General features: G+C 42.0%; 2 protein-coding genes across 2 annotated transcripts in view; both read left to right on the top strand.

Moving 5' to 3' along the window:
- The first annotated feature begins 252 nt into the window (after positions 1-252).
- On the top strand, positions 253-10,004 carry eomesb (eomesodermin homolog b). Its single transcript, XM_026909661.3, has 6 exons — positions 253-740; positions 6,036-6,190; positions 6,612-6,733; positions 7,028-7,183; positions 7,370-7,431; positions 7,589-10,004. Exons 1-6 carry the CDS (start codon positions 253-255, stop codon positions 8,181-8,183), a joined length of 1,578 nt encoding a protein of 525 aa, XP_026765462.1. The 3' UTR covers positions 8,184-10,004.
- A 1,544-nt stretch (positions 10,005-11,548) lies between these two features.
- The window catches only part of kdf1a (keratinocyte differentiation factor 1a), an 8,953-nt gene continuing 501 nt past the window's right edge, over positions 11,549-20,000 (top strand). The window contains exons 1-4 of the mRNA XM_026909658.3: positions 11,549-11,966; positions 16,228-17,561; positions 17,957-18,037; positions 19,388-20,000. The exon at positions 19,388-20,000 is cut by the window's right edge and continues 501 nt beyond it. Of these exons, the coding sequence (XP_026765459.1) occupies positions 16,247-17,561; positions 17,957-18,037; positions 19,388-19,440 (1,449 nt within the window). The 5' untranslated portion in view covers positions 11,549-11,966; positions 16,228-16,246 and the 3' untranslated portion in view covers positions 19,441-20,000. The remainder of the gene's footprint in view (positions 11,967-16,227; positions 17,562-17,956; positions 18,038-19,387) is intronic.

Raw genomic sequence — 20,000 nt, 5'->3', positions numbered from 1 at the left:
AGAACATTTCTTTTTATTACGGAGGAAATTCAAGTTTATTAAAGTTTATTTCATTTCCAGTTTAATTTGAGTGAATTTCAATCCTGGCTGCAGACAGAAGGCGCGCAGAGACTCACCTGGAGAAGGAGTCAGGAGAATCCTCTCATCATCAAGTAGCCTTAATCATCATCATCACCATCATCATCACCATCATCATCATCATCATCATCATCACGAATCCGGTGTAAAAACTGACTGATTCACATCCGGGTCATGCCAGGTGAAGGCGCGCGCGCTGGCGGAGCGGATCAGCCCAAAGCTCCGGCCGCTCACTTCGAGGACGTTTTATCCTCGTACCCTGTGGACGGAGCCGCCCCGAGCTCGAGCCCCGCGTACTTCATCCCGTCCAACCCCAACCAGGAAATCTCGAGCGCGAGCGCAGCTCACTTCCTGCCCTACCCGACCCGGAGCGGCCCAGGTGTGTCCAGGTGTGCCGCGTCGCTCCATTACAGCTTCTCCTCTCCTTCTTCCTCCTCCTCCTCTTCCTCCTCTTCCTCCTCATCCTCAACATCGCATGCGCCCTTCGGAGCCGCTTATCATCAGTTCACACACGGATCCGCGAACCTGTACACACCTGCATACGACGGCGCGGAGCTGTGCGCGCGCGGGGACCGGAGAGCTCAGGTGTACCTGTGTAACCGCGCGCTCTGGCTCAAATTCCACCGACATCAGACCGAGATGATCATCACCAAGCAGGGCAGGTGAGTACCAACACACACACACACACACTCACTCACAGACATACACACACACACAGACATACACACACACACACACTCACACACACACAGTCACACACACACTCACACACACACACACACTCACACACACACACACACTCACAGACATACACACACACACACACACAGACATACACACTCACACACACACACACACACACACACACACTCTGAGATTATTTTCCTGCTTTTCTTTCACAAACACCTGCATTTCTCTAAACACATTCAGAGAACACATTTACTCCATCGTTCCTCTGACCCCTGACCTCTGACCCCTGACCCCAGCATCATCTCTGTTCAACAAACTCGATGAAATGTGGTTCTTCAGGTTCTTCAGAGTCTCAAACCTTTTGCAGTCAGGGGTTTTAATTTCGATTTCAGAGTACTTTACAGAGCATCAGATACAGAAAAGAGAGAAGAATTTAAAAAGAATTTGACATAAATTCCACAGCTCTCCTCAGCACACATGCACTTTATAAACATGATCCCGCTGATCCACCATCACACTCATCACTGCAGCATGTGCAGCAAGAATTCGGATTATTTATTACAGACACAGAAACACACTCAGCTCTTATTTATAGAGAGATCTGTGCTGAGGTTTGGATTAAACTCATTCAGTTATTTATATTACACTGTGAATTATACTGTAACTATAAGAAGTCAAAAAATAAATATAATTATACTGATAATGCTGGATTTTTTTTTTTACTGCACTGAAACAAAACTAAAAACTAAAATAAAATCAGAGATCTCTGAGCGATGCTACACTGCTGTGAGATGCACTGCTTTAGAGGAAACTGAGCCGAGCAAATAAAACTTCCTGTGTAGTAATTCTTTACAACAATACTTTAATGTTTAGTATTGTTTTAGTAAAAAAAGTCACACCCACACGTAACTGAAGTCGAGTTGTGCTGCTCGGTAACATAATCCAGCATTAGGAGATTTTAATGAGAGACTGAAAACATGTTGGGTTTAAATCAGCTGTGTGTGTGTGTGTGTGTGTGTGTGTGTATTTTATAGGGTTTATTCTTTATTTAAATAAATAAATCCAGCTCTGCCCATTACATTTACTCCAGCATGGTGTTAATGAGATTTCTATCAGTCACTGAGGTGAAATTGTGTTAATGCTGAACATTTAATGAGCTGCAGTGAACTTTATTATTCAGTTTTTACACACTTTTAAAAATAACACACTTATAAACACAGTGCAGTGTGTAATGAGATTTCTATCAGTCACTGAAATGAAGTCACTAAAATTTAAATGAAACACTGAGTTTTTAAACACTGAGCGTTTATTGTCATGTGCACAGCGAGGAAACCACGTTTCCCTCAACAATGCAATTCTTCCTTTGCTGTCCACATTGAATCCCAAGATAACAGAAACTTTATAGAAATAAAAAAAAAAAACAGACATACAAATACATACAAACAAACATAATAAAGAGTTTAAAGTGTTTACAGTCATACCTGTGTGTGTGTGTGTGTGTGTGTGTGTGTGTTATAAATTAAGATTAATATTTATAATATTTATATTTCAGTCACGTCTCTTTATCACATCAGTGTTCAGCTTGAAAATCCTGCTACAGTACAACAATACAATCTCATGTGTGTGTGTGTGTGTGTGTGTGTGTGTGTGTGTGTGTGCTTTTTGTCCTTTTAGTGTTATATATTCAATTTCAGTGTTAAATAAATTAATACTTTAAATCACTCAATCCATTATATTTACCTTATAATATAATAATAATTCTTTTTATATAGAAATTATATCATATTTTCATTATTGTTTATGAGACTGAAACCAACCACTGAAATCCTATTGGGGTTGAATCAAGTGTGTGTGTGTGTGTGTGTGTCAGCTTTTTAATGCTTTATGTGGAAAACTTTAAATTTGTTCTACACACTTTAGAATAAATTCACAAATTTAAAAAACTTTTACTGAAATGATGTTTGAAGTGCGATGTGTGAAGTGTTTGTTCTTTTTCTTTTAAGTGTTTATATAAAACAAATATTATAATTTATTATAATATATAATTATAATATATAAATTAATGATATTATTGTGTTCTATAAAATAAAACATCACTGTCACTCAGTTCATGACGTTTCCGACACAATCCTGTGTGAAGTGTGTGAGATTCAGACCAGTGTGTGAAATAATGGTGGATTTGGATCGGTGTGTGTGTGTGTGTATGTGTGTGTGTGTAAGTGTGTGTGTGTGTGTGTGTGTGTGTGTGTGAGACGAAATTCCTTCTGTTTATTTTAATTACACGTTACAACATCTTTAACATTTACACTTTTTATTTTCACCTCCAACTTCCTCTTATTTTATACCAAAATACACAGGAGCAGAGTGTTAAATTAACACCTACAGCGTTGGTGTGCGTCCCGCTGGACTTTTATAAATACTGTCGAGAATTTTACTCTTTTAACAAGTTTTATTTTTAATTCTCAGCAGATTTATATCTCAGAAAAGTAACAAAAGTTTAGAAATGATTTCTCACCATCAACCCTGAGAGATTTTGTGAGATAAAACTTCCTGTTTATTGGCTTTTTAACACACTGCACCTCTTACAGCTTAAAATAATACTGTTAAGTCCGGTGCATTTATACACACACACACACACACACACACACACACACACACACACACACACACACACACACAGACACTGAGTCTGAATCAGTTTTTAAATCTGAGTGTTTTATTTGGTTTTTAAGAATTAGAACTCTGAATATAATATTGTTCAGTTTGTTATATTTATATACAGAAGAAATTAATATTATAATTTAATCCAGTGTTTTTACTCACACACACACACACACACACACACACCATGTTTGCAAGCCTGACAGATGTTGGCTTTAAATCAGCGTGTGTATATTTTTGTGTGTTTGTGTGTTCAGTCCTGCTCTGTGTTTATGAAATTCAGATCTGAGCTGAAAGTCTGTTTATTTCATATATATCTATTATAAATGTTTATTTCATATATATCTATTATAAATTAATGTAGAAATAATAATATAAATAAAAAAACATTTTGCACTTCACTTTTTAAAACATTTAACTGATTAATGTGTACGCTTAAATATATTTTTAATTCTGTAGTTTATTATAGTTTAGAGTGTCACATTGCTCCTTGTGATTATTAATGACAGAGTGCATAAAGATGCCGCTGGGGTTCATTAACACTTCATAACACTTTATAACGTGACTGTTAGCATCCGTCTGACTGAAGGTGTTAGCGTCCACTTCACACACTCGTAAACTTTCATGATGAACGTCTCAACTAGCGTCGAGTTCAGTCTGATCTTTTCACCGTTTGTTCAAACTTGGACGCATGGTGTGTGTGTGTGTGTGTGTGTGTGTGTGTGAGTAAAAACACTGGATTAAATTATAATATTAATTTCTTCTGTAAATAAATATAACAATCTGAACAATATTATATTCAGAGTTCTAATTCTTAAAAACCAAATAATACACACAGATTTAAAAACTGATTCAGACTCAGTCTCATAATTACACATGCTGTGTGTGTGTGTGTGTGTGTGTGTGAATGATTAAAATGATTTTAGAGAATACTTTTTTCCTGGATTTTATTAATAAATGAAGTCTATGATTTATAATGTTTGTGTTTGAGGAATAGCGCTACAGTTTCAGTGACAGACGTCTCTCAGGTGCCCCCTAGTGACAGGGTTATAATGACCACACACACACACACACACACACGCACACACACACACACACACACACACACACACACACACACACGCACACACACGCACACACACACACACTTCACTGAGGGCGCTTCAGAGAGGGAACCAGACACTTGGAGTGAGGGATTGGGGAGAAGAAGACAGTTTGTATGTCTCTGTCTATATCTGTGATTTAAATCCATCTTTACATCATCGTTACATCTCACACACGAGAGAGACGACACACACACACGAGAGAGACGACACACACACACATGAGAGAGACGACACACACACACGAGAGAGACGACACACACACACACGAGAGAGACGACACACACACACGAGAGAGACGACACACACACGAGAGAGACGACACACACACACAAGAGAGACGACACACTTATAAACACTTTTAAAAAATAACACACTTATAAACACAGTGCAGTGTGTAATGAGATTTCTATCAGTCACTGAAATGAAGTCACTAAAATTTAAATGAAACACTGAGTTTTTAAACACTGAGCGTTTATTGTCATGTGCACAGCGAGGAAACCACGTTTCCCTCAACAGTGCAATTCTTCCTTTGCTGTCCACATTGAATCCCAAGATAACAGAAACTTTATAGAAATAAAAAAAAACAGACATACACATATATACAAACAAACATAATAAAGAGTTTAAAGTGTTTACAGTCATACCTGTGTGTGTGTGTGTGTGTGTGTGTTATAAATTAAGATTAATATTTATAATATTTATATTTCAGTCACGTCTCTTTATCACATCAGTGTTCAGCTTGAAAATCCTGCTACAGTACAACAATACAATCTCATGTGTGTGTGTGTGTGTGTGTGTGTGTGTGCTTTTTGTCCTTTTAGTGTTTATATTATATTCAATTTCAGTGTTAAATAAAGTAATACTTTAAATCACTCAATCCATTATATTTACCTTATAATATAATATAATTCTTTTTATATAGAAATTATACGTCACACACACACGAGAGAGACGACACACACACACACGAGAGAGACGACACACACGTATAAACACTGATATAAATGTGTGTGTTGGTTTTATAATTGAAGTGTGTTGCATTAGAGTTGTTTCAGTATTCATATTGTGTAATATTCTAATAGATAAAATAAAATCACTTCTACAGTGTTTGTGTTTTCAGATCATTTGTAATTTGTGTTTGAATTCAGCCTGGAGTTTCCCTCACTGCTGCTCACTACATAGTGCACTACGCAGAACAGTGTACATAGTGCAGAGTGAGCGAGGGAGCGAGTGAGGGAGTGAGGGAGTGAGCGAGGGAGTGAGGGAGTGAGGGAGTGAGTGAGTGAGGGAGGAAGAAACAGACAGTGAATGACAACAGGAAGCTGTGACCATATAAGGAAGTGTAGAGTGTGTGCTGGGTGAACAGGGACAGAATCAGGGCAGAATTGTGCTTTTGCAGAACTGAATACTAAACCTGTCACTTCTAATCTAATCAACAATGAATTCTCCCCTTTGTGTGTATGTGTGTGTGTGTGTGTGTGTGTGTGTGTGTGTATACAGGAGGATGTTCCCGTTCCTGAGTTTCAGTATTTCAGGTCTGAGTGTTTCCTCTCACTATAATGTTTATGTGGAGATCACACTCGCTGATCCTAATCACTGGAGATTTCAGGGAGGAAAATGGGTGACGTGCGGCAAAGCGGATAACAACCTGCAGGGTAACAACCAACAAACAAACAACAAACAAACAAACAAACAAAAAAACACATAAATAAGGAATAATACATAATGAATTTTGTCACAGTATTATTGTTATATGTATATACAGTGTATATATGTATTTTTTTTAAAAATTATATATGTATAATATAATGATTATTTGTCTATTTTATAGTTTTATTGGATCCATTTTTTATTTGTTAAATAAAAGTATTTATTATCACTAATCTCTTATACAGATTCTGCTTTTCCTGTTGACATTTTACTTATTTATAAATATTTTTTTATACACTATATACATTAATTATCGTAATTATTATGTTAAAGTAATCATAGAATAAATAACACTTTTAAATAACAGAAGGCCCTGGGTTTGTGTGTGTGTGTGTGTGTGTGTGTGTGTGTGTGTGTGTGTTGTAGGGAATAAGATTTATATCCACCCTGAGTCTCCGAACACTGGAGCGCACTGGATGCGGCAGGAAATTTCATTCGGCAAACTGAAACTGACCAACAATAAAGGAGCAAACAACAGTAACACACAGGTAACACACACACACACACACACACACACACACACACACACACATGCACATACACACACATGCTCACACACACGCACACACACACACACACACAGATGCAGGAGTTTCACTTTTACTGATGTGTATGTATGTGTTTATGTGTGTGTGAATTAAACCCATGGTGGTGACGTCATGGACGTGAGTCGTGATATTTTATATAAATCACACACTTATTATAATGATGATGATGCTGGTGATGATGATGATGAAGGTGATGGTGATGATGATGATGATGATGATGTATATTTTGCTCAGATGATCGTCCTGCAGTCGCTGCATAAATATCAGCCGCGGCTGCACATCACTGAGGTTCCTGCAGACGGTCTGGACTCTGAGAGAGAGACGCGCACGCAGACGTTCGTCTTCCCTGAGAGCCAGTTCATCGCCGTCACTGCGTACCAGAACACTGATGTACATAACACACACACACACACACACACACACACTCACATACACACACTCACACACACCTGTCTGTCTGTCTGTGTGCTGTTGATCACATGACCACTATATTTTCATTTCACTGGTTATGAAGGAAATGTTATTAATATTTGAATGAGTTGTGATTTTTATTACAGTGTGTTATTTGTTCTGTAGATCACACAGCTGAAGATCGACCACAACCCCTTCGCCAAAGGATTTAGAGACAACTATGACTCGTTAGTTTTATTTTTATTATTATTATTTTTATTATTATTATTATTATTATTGAACTGTATTTAAATAATATAATCTCAAGCAGAGTGCTGGTGTGTTTCTTCTCTACATTAATGTTTAGAGGCACAAACAGAAACTGATCTTGGTTGGTGTTTGCAGGATGTACACGGCTCCTGAGGGTGAAAGGTTAACCCCGCCCTCTGCTGAGTCCCCGCGCACTCACCAGCTCGTCTCGAGTGCTCGCTACCCGGTGCAGCCGTTCCTGCATGATCAGTTTGTGAACACTTTGCCCCCGAGTCGTTTCTACAGCGCTGAGCGCTCACTGCCGCCTGCGGACGAATGCGCCGCGTCCCACCGCTGGCTCGTGACCCCGGTGCAGCAGCCGTACGAGTCCGAGTACCTGCCCTACGCCCTGAGCTCACGCGCCCTCACCTGCTACTCCGACTCCGCCTTCGCCTCCATGGCTGCCGGCTGGGGGTCAAAGGTCAGCTACCAGAACAAGATTCCCGCCAGTTTGCCCTGGTCACCCCGGCCGAGTAACAACGACAGCCAGGACAAAGTGCGTGAGGATGACTGGGCGGAGTCTGTGGCGTACGCTGTGGCGTGTAAACGCAAACGCGTGTCACGTGATGAGTCCAGCACCGAAAACTCACCGACGATCAAGTGTGAGGACTCGCGATCAGAAAACTATGGAAAAGACGCTTCATCTGGCTCCAAGAGTGTGAGCTGCTGCGCCTTCTACACTGCCACCTAAACACACACACACACACACACACACACGTGCTCACCATGCCACTGAGTAAACTGTGAATTAACAAGCCAAGATATTTCAGTGCATTGTGATTGGACATGTTCTGATATTAACACCATGTTTTATTCAGTAGGTGCCCTACGTAGGCAACATTAACACACTCCCAAAATAAAGTCCATCGCAGCGTGAGGTCAGCTGAGTCTCTTAGGCGACTCGTCCGTAGTGTCAGGTTGTTCAAAGCTGCACCACTATATATATATCAGCTGTTCAGCAAATATCAATCTTCATAAAGTCCTCATTCACAGCTCATTTTAAATTCCATTGAAATATTAATTATCTCTTTTGAGTCACAGACAATTTTAAAAATGTCTCTCTGTGACAGATTATCGGCTGATGTTCTGTTGATTTGCTCGTCTTTCTAGATCGCGGTGCCGCGTGTTTACTGCTCCATTCAGCTCTGTAGAGTTATTACTGCACCTAGTGGTCAAACATGGGAACTGCAGGAAGTGCTAATGGAGGCCCACTGGGGTGAGAATCACGCTGCCCCATGCTCAGGGGAGGAGCAGCAGACAGGGCAGTTAATGACACGGTTGCCAGAGTTTTAAATACTCCACATCCGCCAAGATCTAGTCTGATAACAAACAGAGCCGTTTCCTTTTCAGGGGTTTCCTCCGTCGTTTGGTCTTTGCCCGTTCCCGCCCGCTGTCAGCTCTCCCCTTTCATACGACAGCTACCAACCGGCGAGGGTGAAGGCTAACACGTGCTTCCGCCAAGACACGTGACACGCCACTTGTGTGAAATAATTATTTCCCCACACAAAAAAAAAGAAAAAAGAAAAGAAAAAAAACGTGCCTCCATTTTTCCAATGCCTGATTTCTCTGGGCAGGTTTCAGGTCTTTCGTGTGGTTTGTGTGGTTCGTGAGGTGGAAATTTTGCTGAAACCTGTAAACCCTGGTTAATGATGCTACCTCCAACACAGCTGAACAGAAGCGCGTGTAAACCCGTTCAGATGCAGCTGCTCGACTGCACGCTGGATGACGTCGACTCTCGGCTGCCTTGATAATTCACCAGATAGTAGCTTATCACGTGGGATAGCTTATCACGTGAGATAGCTTATCACGTGAGATAGCTTATCACGTGGGATAGCTTATCACGTGAGCCTCTCCACTTCATTCATGTAAGCGACTCGCTGGTCCTGCAGCTGACACTCAGATTTGTGATTATAGATTAAAAGTCTTTCTGCAGTTAAGATTAAAGAGACTGACTGCAGGAATTTCAGAGACTGCGGATGCAGCGCAGTTTACATGTTTATGTTTTATTTTTGAATATATTATGACATAATTTAAAAACCATTACTTCAGAAAGTTGTTCAGAATGTCACTTTGATGTGAAATTTTAGAAAGAACAGAATTCTGATGGAGCTCTTCAGTAAGGACGTGTGAACCGCTAGATCACAGTTATCCTTCTGAACAGGACAGACTTTAATCTGCCGCGTGCTGACCGAGTCTCGCCCTGAACACAGCGCTGTGTGTGTTGATAATCGCGGTGTATCGTGTAAGCGATAATCAGAACACACTTAACTGTAATTTAACACCTGATGCATTAAAGCACTCACATTTTAACTGTGTCATTTTTACAAAGGAATTCTGATGTGTGTACACTGCAGTGTTCTGGCTCCAGTTTACCCACAATGCATCAGTGTTAAAGCCAGTTTACCCACAATGCATCAGTGTTAAAGCCAGTTTAACACTGACTCTGTGATGGTGTGAATTTGTTGTGTTTAATCTGTTTAACTGTGTAAGTAAAGTTTCTCATGTATTCTCATGACTTTGCCACGTTTTTATATTGTGTGCGAATGGAACAGTGAGATTTTATAAGCATATTTATATATAAATTGTATATATAATTTTATAAATTAGACATTAATCAGATTCTGCAGCTGTTATCTAGATGAACAAGTCTAATCTATTAATCAATTAATCTTCATTTTACAGCATTCATGTTCACAATTTACACACTAAGTTACACACAGAGAGATAAGGGGGCGTGGTCACGTTAATGATTACAGAGAGGTAGGGGCGTGGTCATGTTAATTGTTACAGGGAGATAAGTGGGCGTGGTCTATTTATTGGTTCCGGGGAGGGAAAGTGGGCGTGGTTATGTTAATGGTTTCAGAGAAATAGGAGGCGTGGTCGTACTAACAGTTTCAGAGGGGTTGGGGGCGTGGTCATGTAAATGAGATCAAGGAGATCAAAGCTCCCCATGAAGGGTGTGTTACTGAGTCATGTGATCACTGAGTCATGTGATCACTGAGTCATGTGATCACTGAGTCATGTGATCACTGTGTTACTGAGCTGCATCAGAACCTGAGACCTCACAGGACACTTTATAGAGCCACTGAGACTCTGCTGTAACCACCAGGGGGCGCCACAGCACAGCGGCCAGACTACACAGCCTCCCTTACAATAATAACTATAACAACAATAATAATAATAATCATAATAATAATAATAATATAATCTTTATTTTTTATTTATTGATATTATTATAGTAACTTTCTAACGCTCAGAACAAAACAAGAACAAACAGATAAACTGGTAAATAAACTGTGGGAAGAAATAACCATCTTTATATTAAACAATCTTAAAAATATTCTTTACCTAAATTTCCTTTTAATTCTCCAAAACCATAAATGCAACATTTCCACAAAGTCATCACATTTACCTTAAAATGAACTGTTAAAACTTTACCAGTGTTTTGATTTCCTCGCTGCTGAGACCGAAACTGAAATAACTGACTCAAACTTACTGAAAGTGAAATGAAGCTCAGGATAAAACCCCCCAAAATTCAGCTTTTACCGCTACGCACTTCCGGCCGGCCTTGTGACGTCATCACGCAGGGATCCGTGCACGTTTAAGTTTTTGCTGAAATCAGAATTTTAACTGCCATCAGAATGATGATCAATTAATAAATGTATATTTTAAACTTAACATTAAACAAGATTTTCACAAGACAAAAGTGTTTAAAAATAAAAAAATAAATTTTGTTTGATAACTGTGAATCAACAAAGCACTGAGAAAAAAAATCATCTGGTTAAAGAGCTTATAGAAATTATAATAATAAAGAACCACATGAGAAAATTAGAGTATGATGAACAAAAGGTTCCTGGTGTAGAGGTTCTGCCTCAAACAGGAAAGTTCCTATAAAGGTTCCTGCAGCAGAGAGACAGTTTATAGTGTATGAGGAGTGAGACAGAGTGATGAGGTGAGAGAGAGAGAGAGAGAGAGAGAGGAGGTGTGTGTGTGTGAGAGAGAGAGAGAGAGAGAGGTGTGTGTGAGAGAGAGAGAGAGAGAGAGAGAGAGGAGGTGTGATCCTGACACACACAACAGCAGCTTTATGATGATCCGGATCCCGCGTGAGCTCCTCAGTGCGCGTGAACGCTGCGCGCGCGCCCTACCTGCGGCTCAGGTAAACTCAGGGGCAGAGGCGGAAACAAGCCGCTCCAAACCGCGTCCGAAAGCCAGGAGGAGTGTGAGTGAGTGTGTGTGTGTGTGACCGGTGAGTGTGTGGAGTGTGTGGAGTGTGTGACCGCGGCTTTATGGAGTGTTGACGGTAATAAACGCGGAGAGAAGGCGGCTTTATGGAGTGTTGACGGTAATAAACGCGGAGAGAAGGCGGCTTTAGGAAGAAAAATAAATCGCTTCAGTGACAAAACACACTTCCGCCATCGGAATCGCCGCGAGCGTGAGCTCAGAACACCACCAGAGTTCCTGTCGAGTCTATGAGGTGAGTTTATACACACACACACACACACACACACAGAGTTTATTCCGTTTATAAGTGTTCACTTTAAAGGACAGATTAAAGCGGGAGTGAAGTGCGCGAGCTGAGAGTGTGTCAGTAAACAGTAAACAGTCAGTAGTCAGTAAACAGTCAGTAGTCAGTAAACAGTAAACAGTAAGCAGTAAACAGTCAGTAAACAGTCAGTAAGCAGTAAACAGTAAACAGTAAACAGTCAGTAGTCAGTAAACAGTAAGCAGTAAGCAGTAAAGTCTCCTCCTGGAGCCGCTGGTTCTCCGGCTGTTCCGCTGCAGATGAACGCCGCTGAGTTTCAGAGATTAAAACTCGTGTATTTTTAGATTTTTATATAAACAGTTTGTTTCTGTCAGAGGGGTGGAACCCACACCGAGCTCTGCTCTACAGCAACACAACACGCTGAAGTGGGAGTGAAGCTCGAACACACACCTGAACATGCTCACCTGAACACACACACACACACACACACACACACACACCTGAACATGCTCACCTGAACACACACACACACACACACACACACACCTGAACATGCTCACCTGAACACACACACACACACACACCTGAACATGCTCACCTGAACACACACACACACACACACACACCTGAACATGCTCACCTGAACACACACACACACACACACCTGAACATGCTCACCTGAACACACACACACTCACCTGAACACACACACACACACACACACCTGAACATGCTCACCTGAACACACACACACACACTCACCTGAACACACACACACACACACACACCTGAACATGCTCACCTGAACACACACACACACACACACACACACACACACACACACCTGAACATGCTCACCTGAACACATGCTCATGTGAACACACACACACACACCTGAACACATGCTCATGTGAACACACACACACACACACCTGAACATGCTCACCTGAACACACACACACACACACACACACACACACCTGAACATGCTCACCTGAACACACACACACACAGCTGAACATGCTCATGTGAACACACACACACCTAAACACATGCTCATGTGAACACACACACACACCTGAACACACACACACACACACACCTGAACACTCACCTGATCCCGTGTGCTGCTGTCATTAGCAGTGTTTTGTACCCCAGGGAAGGAAAATGTACCTGTAAAGAAGCGTCGTTTCCTGTGAAGGTGTAAATTTCATCTGTATTGTAGCTGATGAAGGATCGTGTGTGTAACATGAAGCTGTTAGTCAGCATGTGCTCAGATTCTGTCCCAAATATCACACACACACCTCTCATACACACACACACACACACACACACACACACCTATCACACACACACACCTCTCATACACACACACACACACACACACACACACCTATCACACACACACACACACACACACACACACACACACACCTATCATACACACACACCTCTCATACACACACACACACACACACACCTATCACACACACACACCTCTCATACACACACACACACACACACACACACCTCTCATACACACACACACACACACACACACACCTATCACACACAGACACATCTCACACACACACCTCTCATACACACACACACACACACACCTCTCATACACACACACAGACACATACACACACACAGACACATCTCACACACACACATACACCTCTCATACACACACACACACACACCTCTCATACACACACACACACATCTCACACACACACCTCATACACACACACAGACACATACACACACAGACACATCTCACACAAACACCTCTCATACACACACACACACACACACACAGACACAGACACATCTCTCACACACAAACACACAGACACACCTCTCATACACACACACAGACACATCTCTCTCACACACACACACATCTCTCACACATCTCTCACACACACACACCCCTCTCTCTCTCTCTCTCTCTCTCTCTCTCTCACATCTCTCACACACACACACACACACACACATCTCACACACATGCATCTCTTACACACACATCTCTCTCTCTCACACACACAGAAACAACATGTGACGATCACATGCACAGATATTCGAGCTTTATTAAACTCATTTCACAGTTTATCATTTATCAGTGAATAAACACAGTCTGTGTCGTGCCTTTAACACTGTTACAAAGCGCTGACACTGGAGACTCCTTCCATAAACGTTAAATAAACGTCTCCTTACAGAAAACTTCACCATGTCAACGATTACACACGTCTTTTAATCCGTTTATGTGGAGCTTCCGCTGTACACGTCCTGGTGAATGAGCTGTTGCTATAGAAACGATAATGAATTAGAACGAGCGCTTTAATATAAACCTGCGCTACTGTCAGAGCTGCTGTTATAGAAAACTAATCAACACCTTCTGACCAATCAGAGCGCAGGATTCAGAGCAGTGCTGTGTACTGATTATTTATCTGTACAGCTGTGCTGATGTTGTAGAAGTGTGCAGTACGCAAGTGTAAACCCGTTAGTAGTGAGTTGTTTCGCGATCATCGTGACGGTGCCACGTCACATCATATAGAGGCATGATGCAATCACTGCACCACCAAGTGAGATTTTATCCCTAATGTGTGCGTTTACTCTGATTTTATACTTATACAGCAGCGTAAAAGCGACCCACACACCGGCCATGCGATAAAAATCACCTTTATAATCATGAGTTTTCTTTATAAACATTAAATATATAAGGAGCATAAGATATTATGCATACTTTCAAAGAGTGTGTGTGTGTGTGGTAGCTGGGAGTGTTCACTCCTTCCTGGCATCAAAAGCTGCACAACATGTCCTAAAGCACCGATTATAGAAAATTCATCTGCAGTAATAAATCAGAGACTGGACCTGCGAGTCGAGCTGCGATGACTCGGGACTACTGAATATTTCACACTGACTGAAAGCTTCCAAGCATTATAAAGCACATCACCACACACACACACACACACACACACACACACACACACACACACAGTGTGCTTTATAATGCAGGTGAAATACCGACAATTACCAACAATACCAAAAACCTGATGGTGAACCATTAAAGTGATAAATAATTAAATGTCCATATAGTCTCGTGTGATATAACGATTATCGTCCCTGCATGATGAAGTTTATCAGTGATTATACAGCAGTTAGTTCTGGTTCAGTAATCTGATTGGACGATCGGTGATCTGAGAGCGCTGATATTTACTCTCACACTCGCACTGCGGCGTGTCGCTGTGTGTATCACTCCACACTGAAATCATTACTATAGTCACTACGAGCTGTCAGTCAGTCTGTGTGTTAGCATGGAGTATATTATCATTACCAGAACTGCCCATGAAAATCTTCAAATCTCAAAATGGATGAAGTCAAAATCTTTGTCGATTCTGTAAACTCCCTTTACTGTAGGACTAACACTTTACAAATAATGTTAATGTGATTAATGTGACTAAACGTGATTTAAATACACTGTTCTGTTTTGTTTTGTTTTGTTTTCCTGTTCAACACTCAGCAGCATCAGCAGTGAAAATGTCCGTCGTGTGAACATTAGACAACCAATTCACTGTGTTTTACTGGAGAATCGCTTAAAAATCCACCATCTAGCTGAGTTTTGACGATTGCTGCAGTTCCTCACTGCACAGAAACTGACATGTTGGAAATGCTTGTTTTCTTATTTTTCCTGTTCTGGACAATTAAATCATGATCAGAGAAAAACAATATCACAAAAAACCTTGTCTCTTTAACCATAATCATCTGAAACGTGTTTATTGGGTGAAGTTCACTTCTTTAGTTTGTTACTACACAAATAATAAAGCTAACAAGACATGTAAGCGTATAGCCACCAGTTTAGTGTGGGTGTGTGTGTGTGTGTGTGGCTTTGCAGAGGTGATCAGTGTCTTTGACAGACTTGATGATGTGTTTGAGATTAAAACAGTCTCAGTGAAAATCACCTTCTTCCACCACACCAGCATCAGCCCGGGGTAGGGGGTGTGGCCTAAAGTCTGCAGGCAGCGTTTGTACGTTAGAATAGATTCAGATGAAAATAAAGTTCATGTTTGATTTGTATATTTAGTGTAAAATGTCCTTTCGCTGATTACAGAAGACACAGAAGGAAATCAGAACTTCATGTTATAACATTGAGGATGGAACTGAAATGTTCAAAAAAAGAAAGAATATAAAGTAAATAAAGAAAACAGAAAGTGTAAGTGTGTGTGTGTCTCACTTCTGCCAGGTCCTGACTGAAGCGTGCAATGCCTGGACACAGCACCGGGACCAAACACAAGTCCCGTCCACACACACATGGGTCGGGACGCTGCAGGTCCGAGTGTTACAGGCCGAGCCGATACAGCTCGAGAGACAGCTCCTACCGAGATCATCACACCACCAAACAGGAGTCGTATAGGAACCAGCGCAACACGAATCAGGACTCGTACCTAGATCACTACACTGATTTACCCCGGATCATCGACCCGCAGCCGCCCCACAGTCCTCCACACTACGCTAAATCCACCACGAGTTCATACCGAGAGAATCACACCACCAATCACGATTCATACCGAGAGAATCATAAAACAAATCAGGATTCATTCCGGAATCACTACACAGCCAATCAGCACTTACACCGTGATAATCAGGAACCTTACCACAACCATGCCTCGAGTCCGGACCGCAAAATGTCCCAGGATTCATGCCGGAATTATTACACCAGCAATCATCACTCATTCCGGGATCAGGATTCACACCGTGATCACGGCGCTGATCCGCCACGTGCCATCGTCATCGACACCCAGCCGTCCCACAGTGCTTCTCGGAGTTGCGCTAACGGATTGATCCCGAGCGCTCCGTGCGGCTCGTGTTCCTGGTCAGACTGCCGAGCTCTGATCTGCTGCGTCCTCACCTGTGGCTTTTATGGCCGCCAGCAGCCCTGCATTCCCCCTAACGAGAGTTCCACCGACCCGCCACCCAAAACCGAGCCTGAACCACGACGGCCTGAGCCCAAATCCGAACCCAAAACCACTCACCTGCCCAGTTCTGGAAGTTTCCGTTATGGAGATGTCTACCTAGCGGGAAAGAAGGTAGTTTACTCACCAAATTCAGAAGCTCCAGCTCGCCGCAGCAGGTCCACGGCAAAGGGCGAGAGTCAAAGACCCATTAGCAACACTAGCATTTACTCCAGAGAGGATCTGGACGTGGACGACGTGGATGACGGAGGCACTGATATCGACTCACTAATCACCAAGAAGCTTCTGGAGCTTTATAAACTGCACCAGATCGAGCAGCTGGCCAAGTGCACCTCAGACCTGTCATTCTCACGCAAGACAAACGAGATCAGCGACCTGATCAACAGCATTGCTCAGGACTACAACCTGGAGGAGCAAGAGGCCGAGTGCCGGCTCGTACACGGCGTCATTCGCATCAGCACACGCAAGTACAAGTCTCAGACTTCTAAAGGCTATAAAAGCAAAGACTACAAATCCCAGGATGCATTGCTGCAGCCAAACGGGAGGAGGGACGGGACGCTGCCGGACAGCGGCAATGAAACCATGACCTTTACCTTCAGCACTGGTGAGTGGGCGTGGCCAAAATAACGTTACATCACATTTCAGCTCCTTACATCAGATTCATTCCAAAGTTGATATAAAGTCAGTATAATCATAATAAGTTTTCAGTATAATGAGCTCATATTTTAACCCGTGACATCACAGTCTAATCACATGACCTCAGACATCACATTCACACGAGGTCGTGTTTCTACTTCTCTCTGAAGTAAAGCGCCCCCGGCTTTCCTCTCCTCGTATTTCAAGCGTGTGATATGAAGCTGATGTCAGGTTTATTGGGGTTGAAATATGACGTGAGCTCAGTTTTAACACACTGATGTCATATTTAATCCCTCACATGTCATGACCTTTACCCTGTGACATCAATTTATGAACTTTATTAATATTTGTGTCCCTCCTAAGATGAACCGGAGATGCTGGTGTCTGATCTAACGCCGTCTGATGAGCTGGCGAGGAAGATGAGAGGACACAGCGGGCGAAGCGGTGAGACACGAGACACACTCCTCACTTTCTATCTAAAACGTTTACACTCTTAGAAAAAAAGGTTCTTTAAGGAGTCATTGGATAATTTCAGGTTCTTCGCAGAACTTCTTTCTGATCAGGAAACACACTGTTGACTTTAAGGGTTCCTCTGGAATGTTCTGAGAGCATGTGTAGGAGTGTACACTCTCAGAAAAACGGGTACTAAACGTGTCTGCAGGGTGGAACCCTGAATCCTACACCTTTTACACACGTGTATATGCATGTAGTAAATCTTGGAAGCTTTACCCTAAAAGATCATTATGTACATTAAATTATTTTAAAGGTCACTATATTCACATCTGCAGCATATTACAGGTACTAAGGATAAAGGTACCACCCCAGGGACACGGAACGGTCCAGTATAGTACCCTTTTTACTGAGAGTGTATGTAGTAGTGTGTAGAGTGTGAGAAAGGTCTCGTCTTTCTCTCGTGGTATGCAGCGTTTCTCTTCTCATCTTCTGGAGAATAATAAAGTGCCTCGGAGGCTCAGGACCAGAATCCTCCGCAGTTTTTGTCTTCTTGAGGAGCGTTGTTCTCGTTTTTCAGCCGTTAGGAACGGCGCTCTCAGCACTCGGTCCCCCACACGGCCGCGCCGGCTCGCTGCTGCTGCGACGTGGAGATGCTCTCAGATTTCAGCTGGATTGTGTGCTGGAATGTTTTGAGTCATGCAGCAGGGTGTGAAAATGCCGGGTGTAGTTTTACACTGTCACTGAAAAGCAGCGCGCTTTGTCTGTATGGACACTAAACACTTTAAACAGCAGGCTGAGATGATGTGTGTGTCATTAACGCATTAACATGTAGAGCTCTGAGGGACGGCGTCATGTTTAACACATGAACATTAACACGGAAGCTGAACGATGATGAAACGCTTCTCTCACCATAAACATCATTAGTGTTAATTACAATTGTTCATGTACTTTAAATACAATACGATATTGTTACTGTAATTTTGCAATTATGAGTTCTGATAGTTTATATCTGTGACTCACGGTACTTTTAGTAAAAAAAAAAAAACGCCCCTTCTGCTCTGACTCCGCCCCCTCAATACATTATAGTAATGACGTTTTAGCAGAATGGCTTGAGTGCTGATCTTTTTTGGATTCGTATCTGTAATATGAGAAAAATATTTTTGGTAATCACAGTTACAGAGTCACAAGTCTGGCTGCAGATTTGAGATTAATAACATTGTAATCTCATTAATGTACATTACTTCAGACAGTAAAATTATTTTGTGTTCTCTCAGTGACGAGCTCAGAGGCTGCAGGGGTTTTTTGGTGTTTGTGTTTTGAGTGTTGTTTTTCTCTCGACAGCGTATTCTTCAGGAATGGCCACGGACTCGTCTGCAGAGCCGCTGCTGTGCTGACGGACGCGTGACGGAGACTCGCAGACGGGTTACAGACGCATCGGATGGATTACAGACGCTGCCGTGTTCGATCAAAACACTGATTACTGACCAGATGTCTGGATTAAAGACTAAGCAAACTGTAGACTAAGAGGCTCGTTTAGGGATGCCACTGCCATATTAAACACCACACAGAGGTATTATAGAGACACACATCTGGATTAAACTCTCAGCCATAATCACACACATTATAGATGGCAGGTCTGGATTAGAGGCCGCACATCTGCGTTATAAGTCACATGGCTGGGTTAAACACCTCGGAACAGGATTAGAGGCATTTTTCAGCCACAAGTAGATTGTAGAAGACTGGAGGGGATTTGCAGAGTGCAGATTAGTGACTGCACAGCTGGATTAAAGATCACACTGTGGGTTTGGAGAACAGAATCCAGGAACTTCTTTCCAGATTGTAGAGCATTCTCATCCTCAATTTTGTCCAAATTGCAGCTCAGATGTCTGGATTAGAGATTAGAGACCACACAGCTGGATTAAAGAGACTTTCTGATCACTTTAGAGACCACACA

This window comes from Pangasianodon hypophthalmus, chromosome 22 (genome assembly GCF_027358585.1).
Source record: "Pangasianodon hypophthalmus isolate fPanHyp1 chromosome 22, fPanHyp1.pri, whole genome shotgun sequence".
Taxonomy (NCBI): domain Eukaryota; kingdom Metazoa; phylum Chordata; class Actinopteri; order Siluriformes; family Pangasiidae; genus Pangasianodon; species Pangasianodon hypophthalmus.
This window is presented reverse-complemented; position numbering and strand designations above follow the sequence as displayed.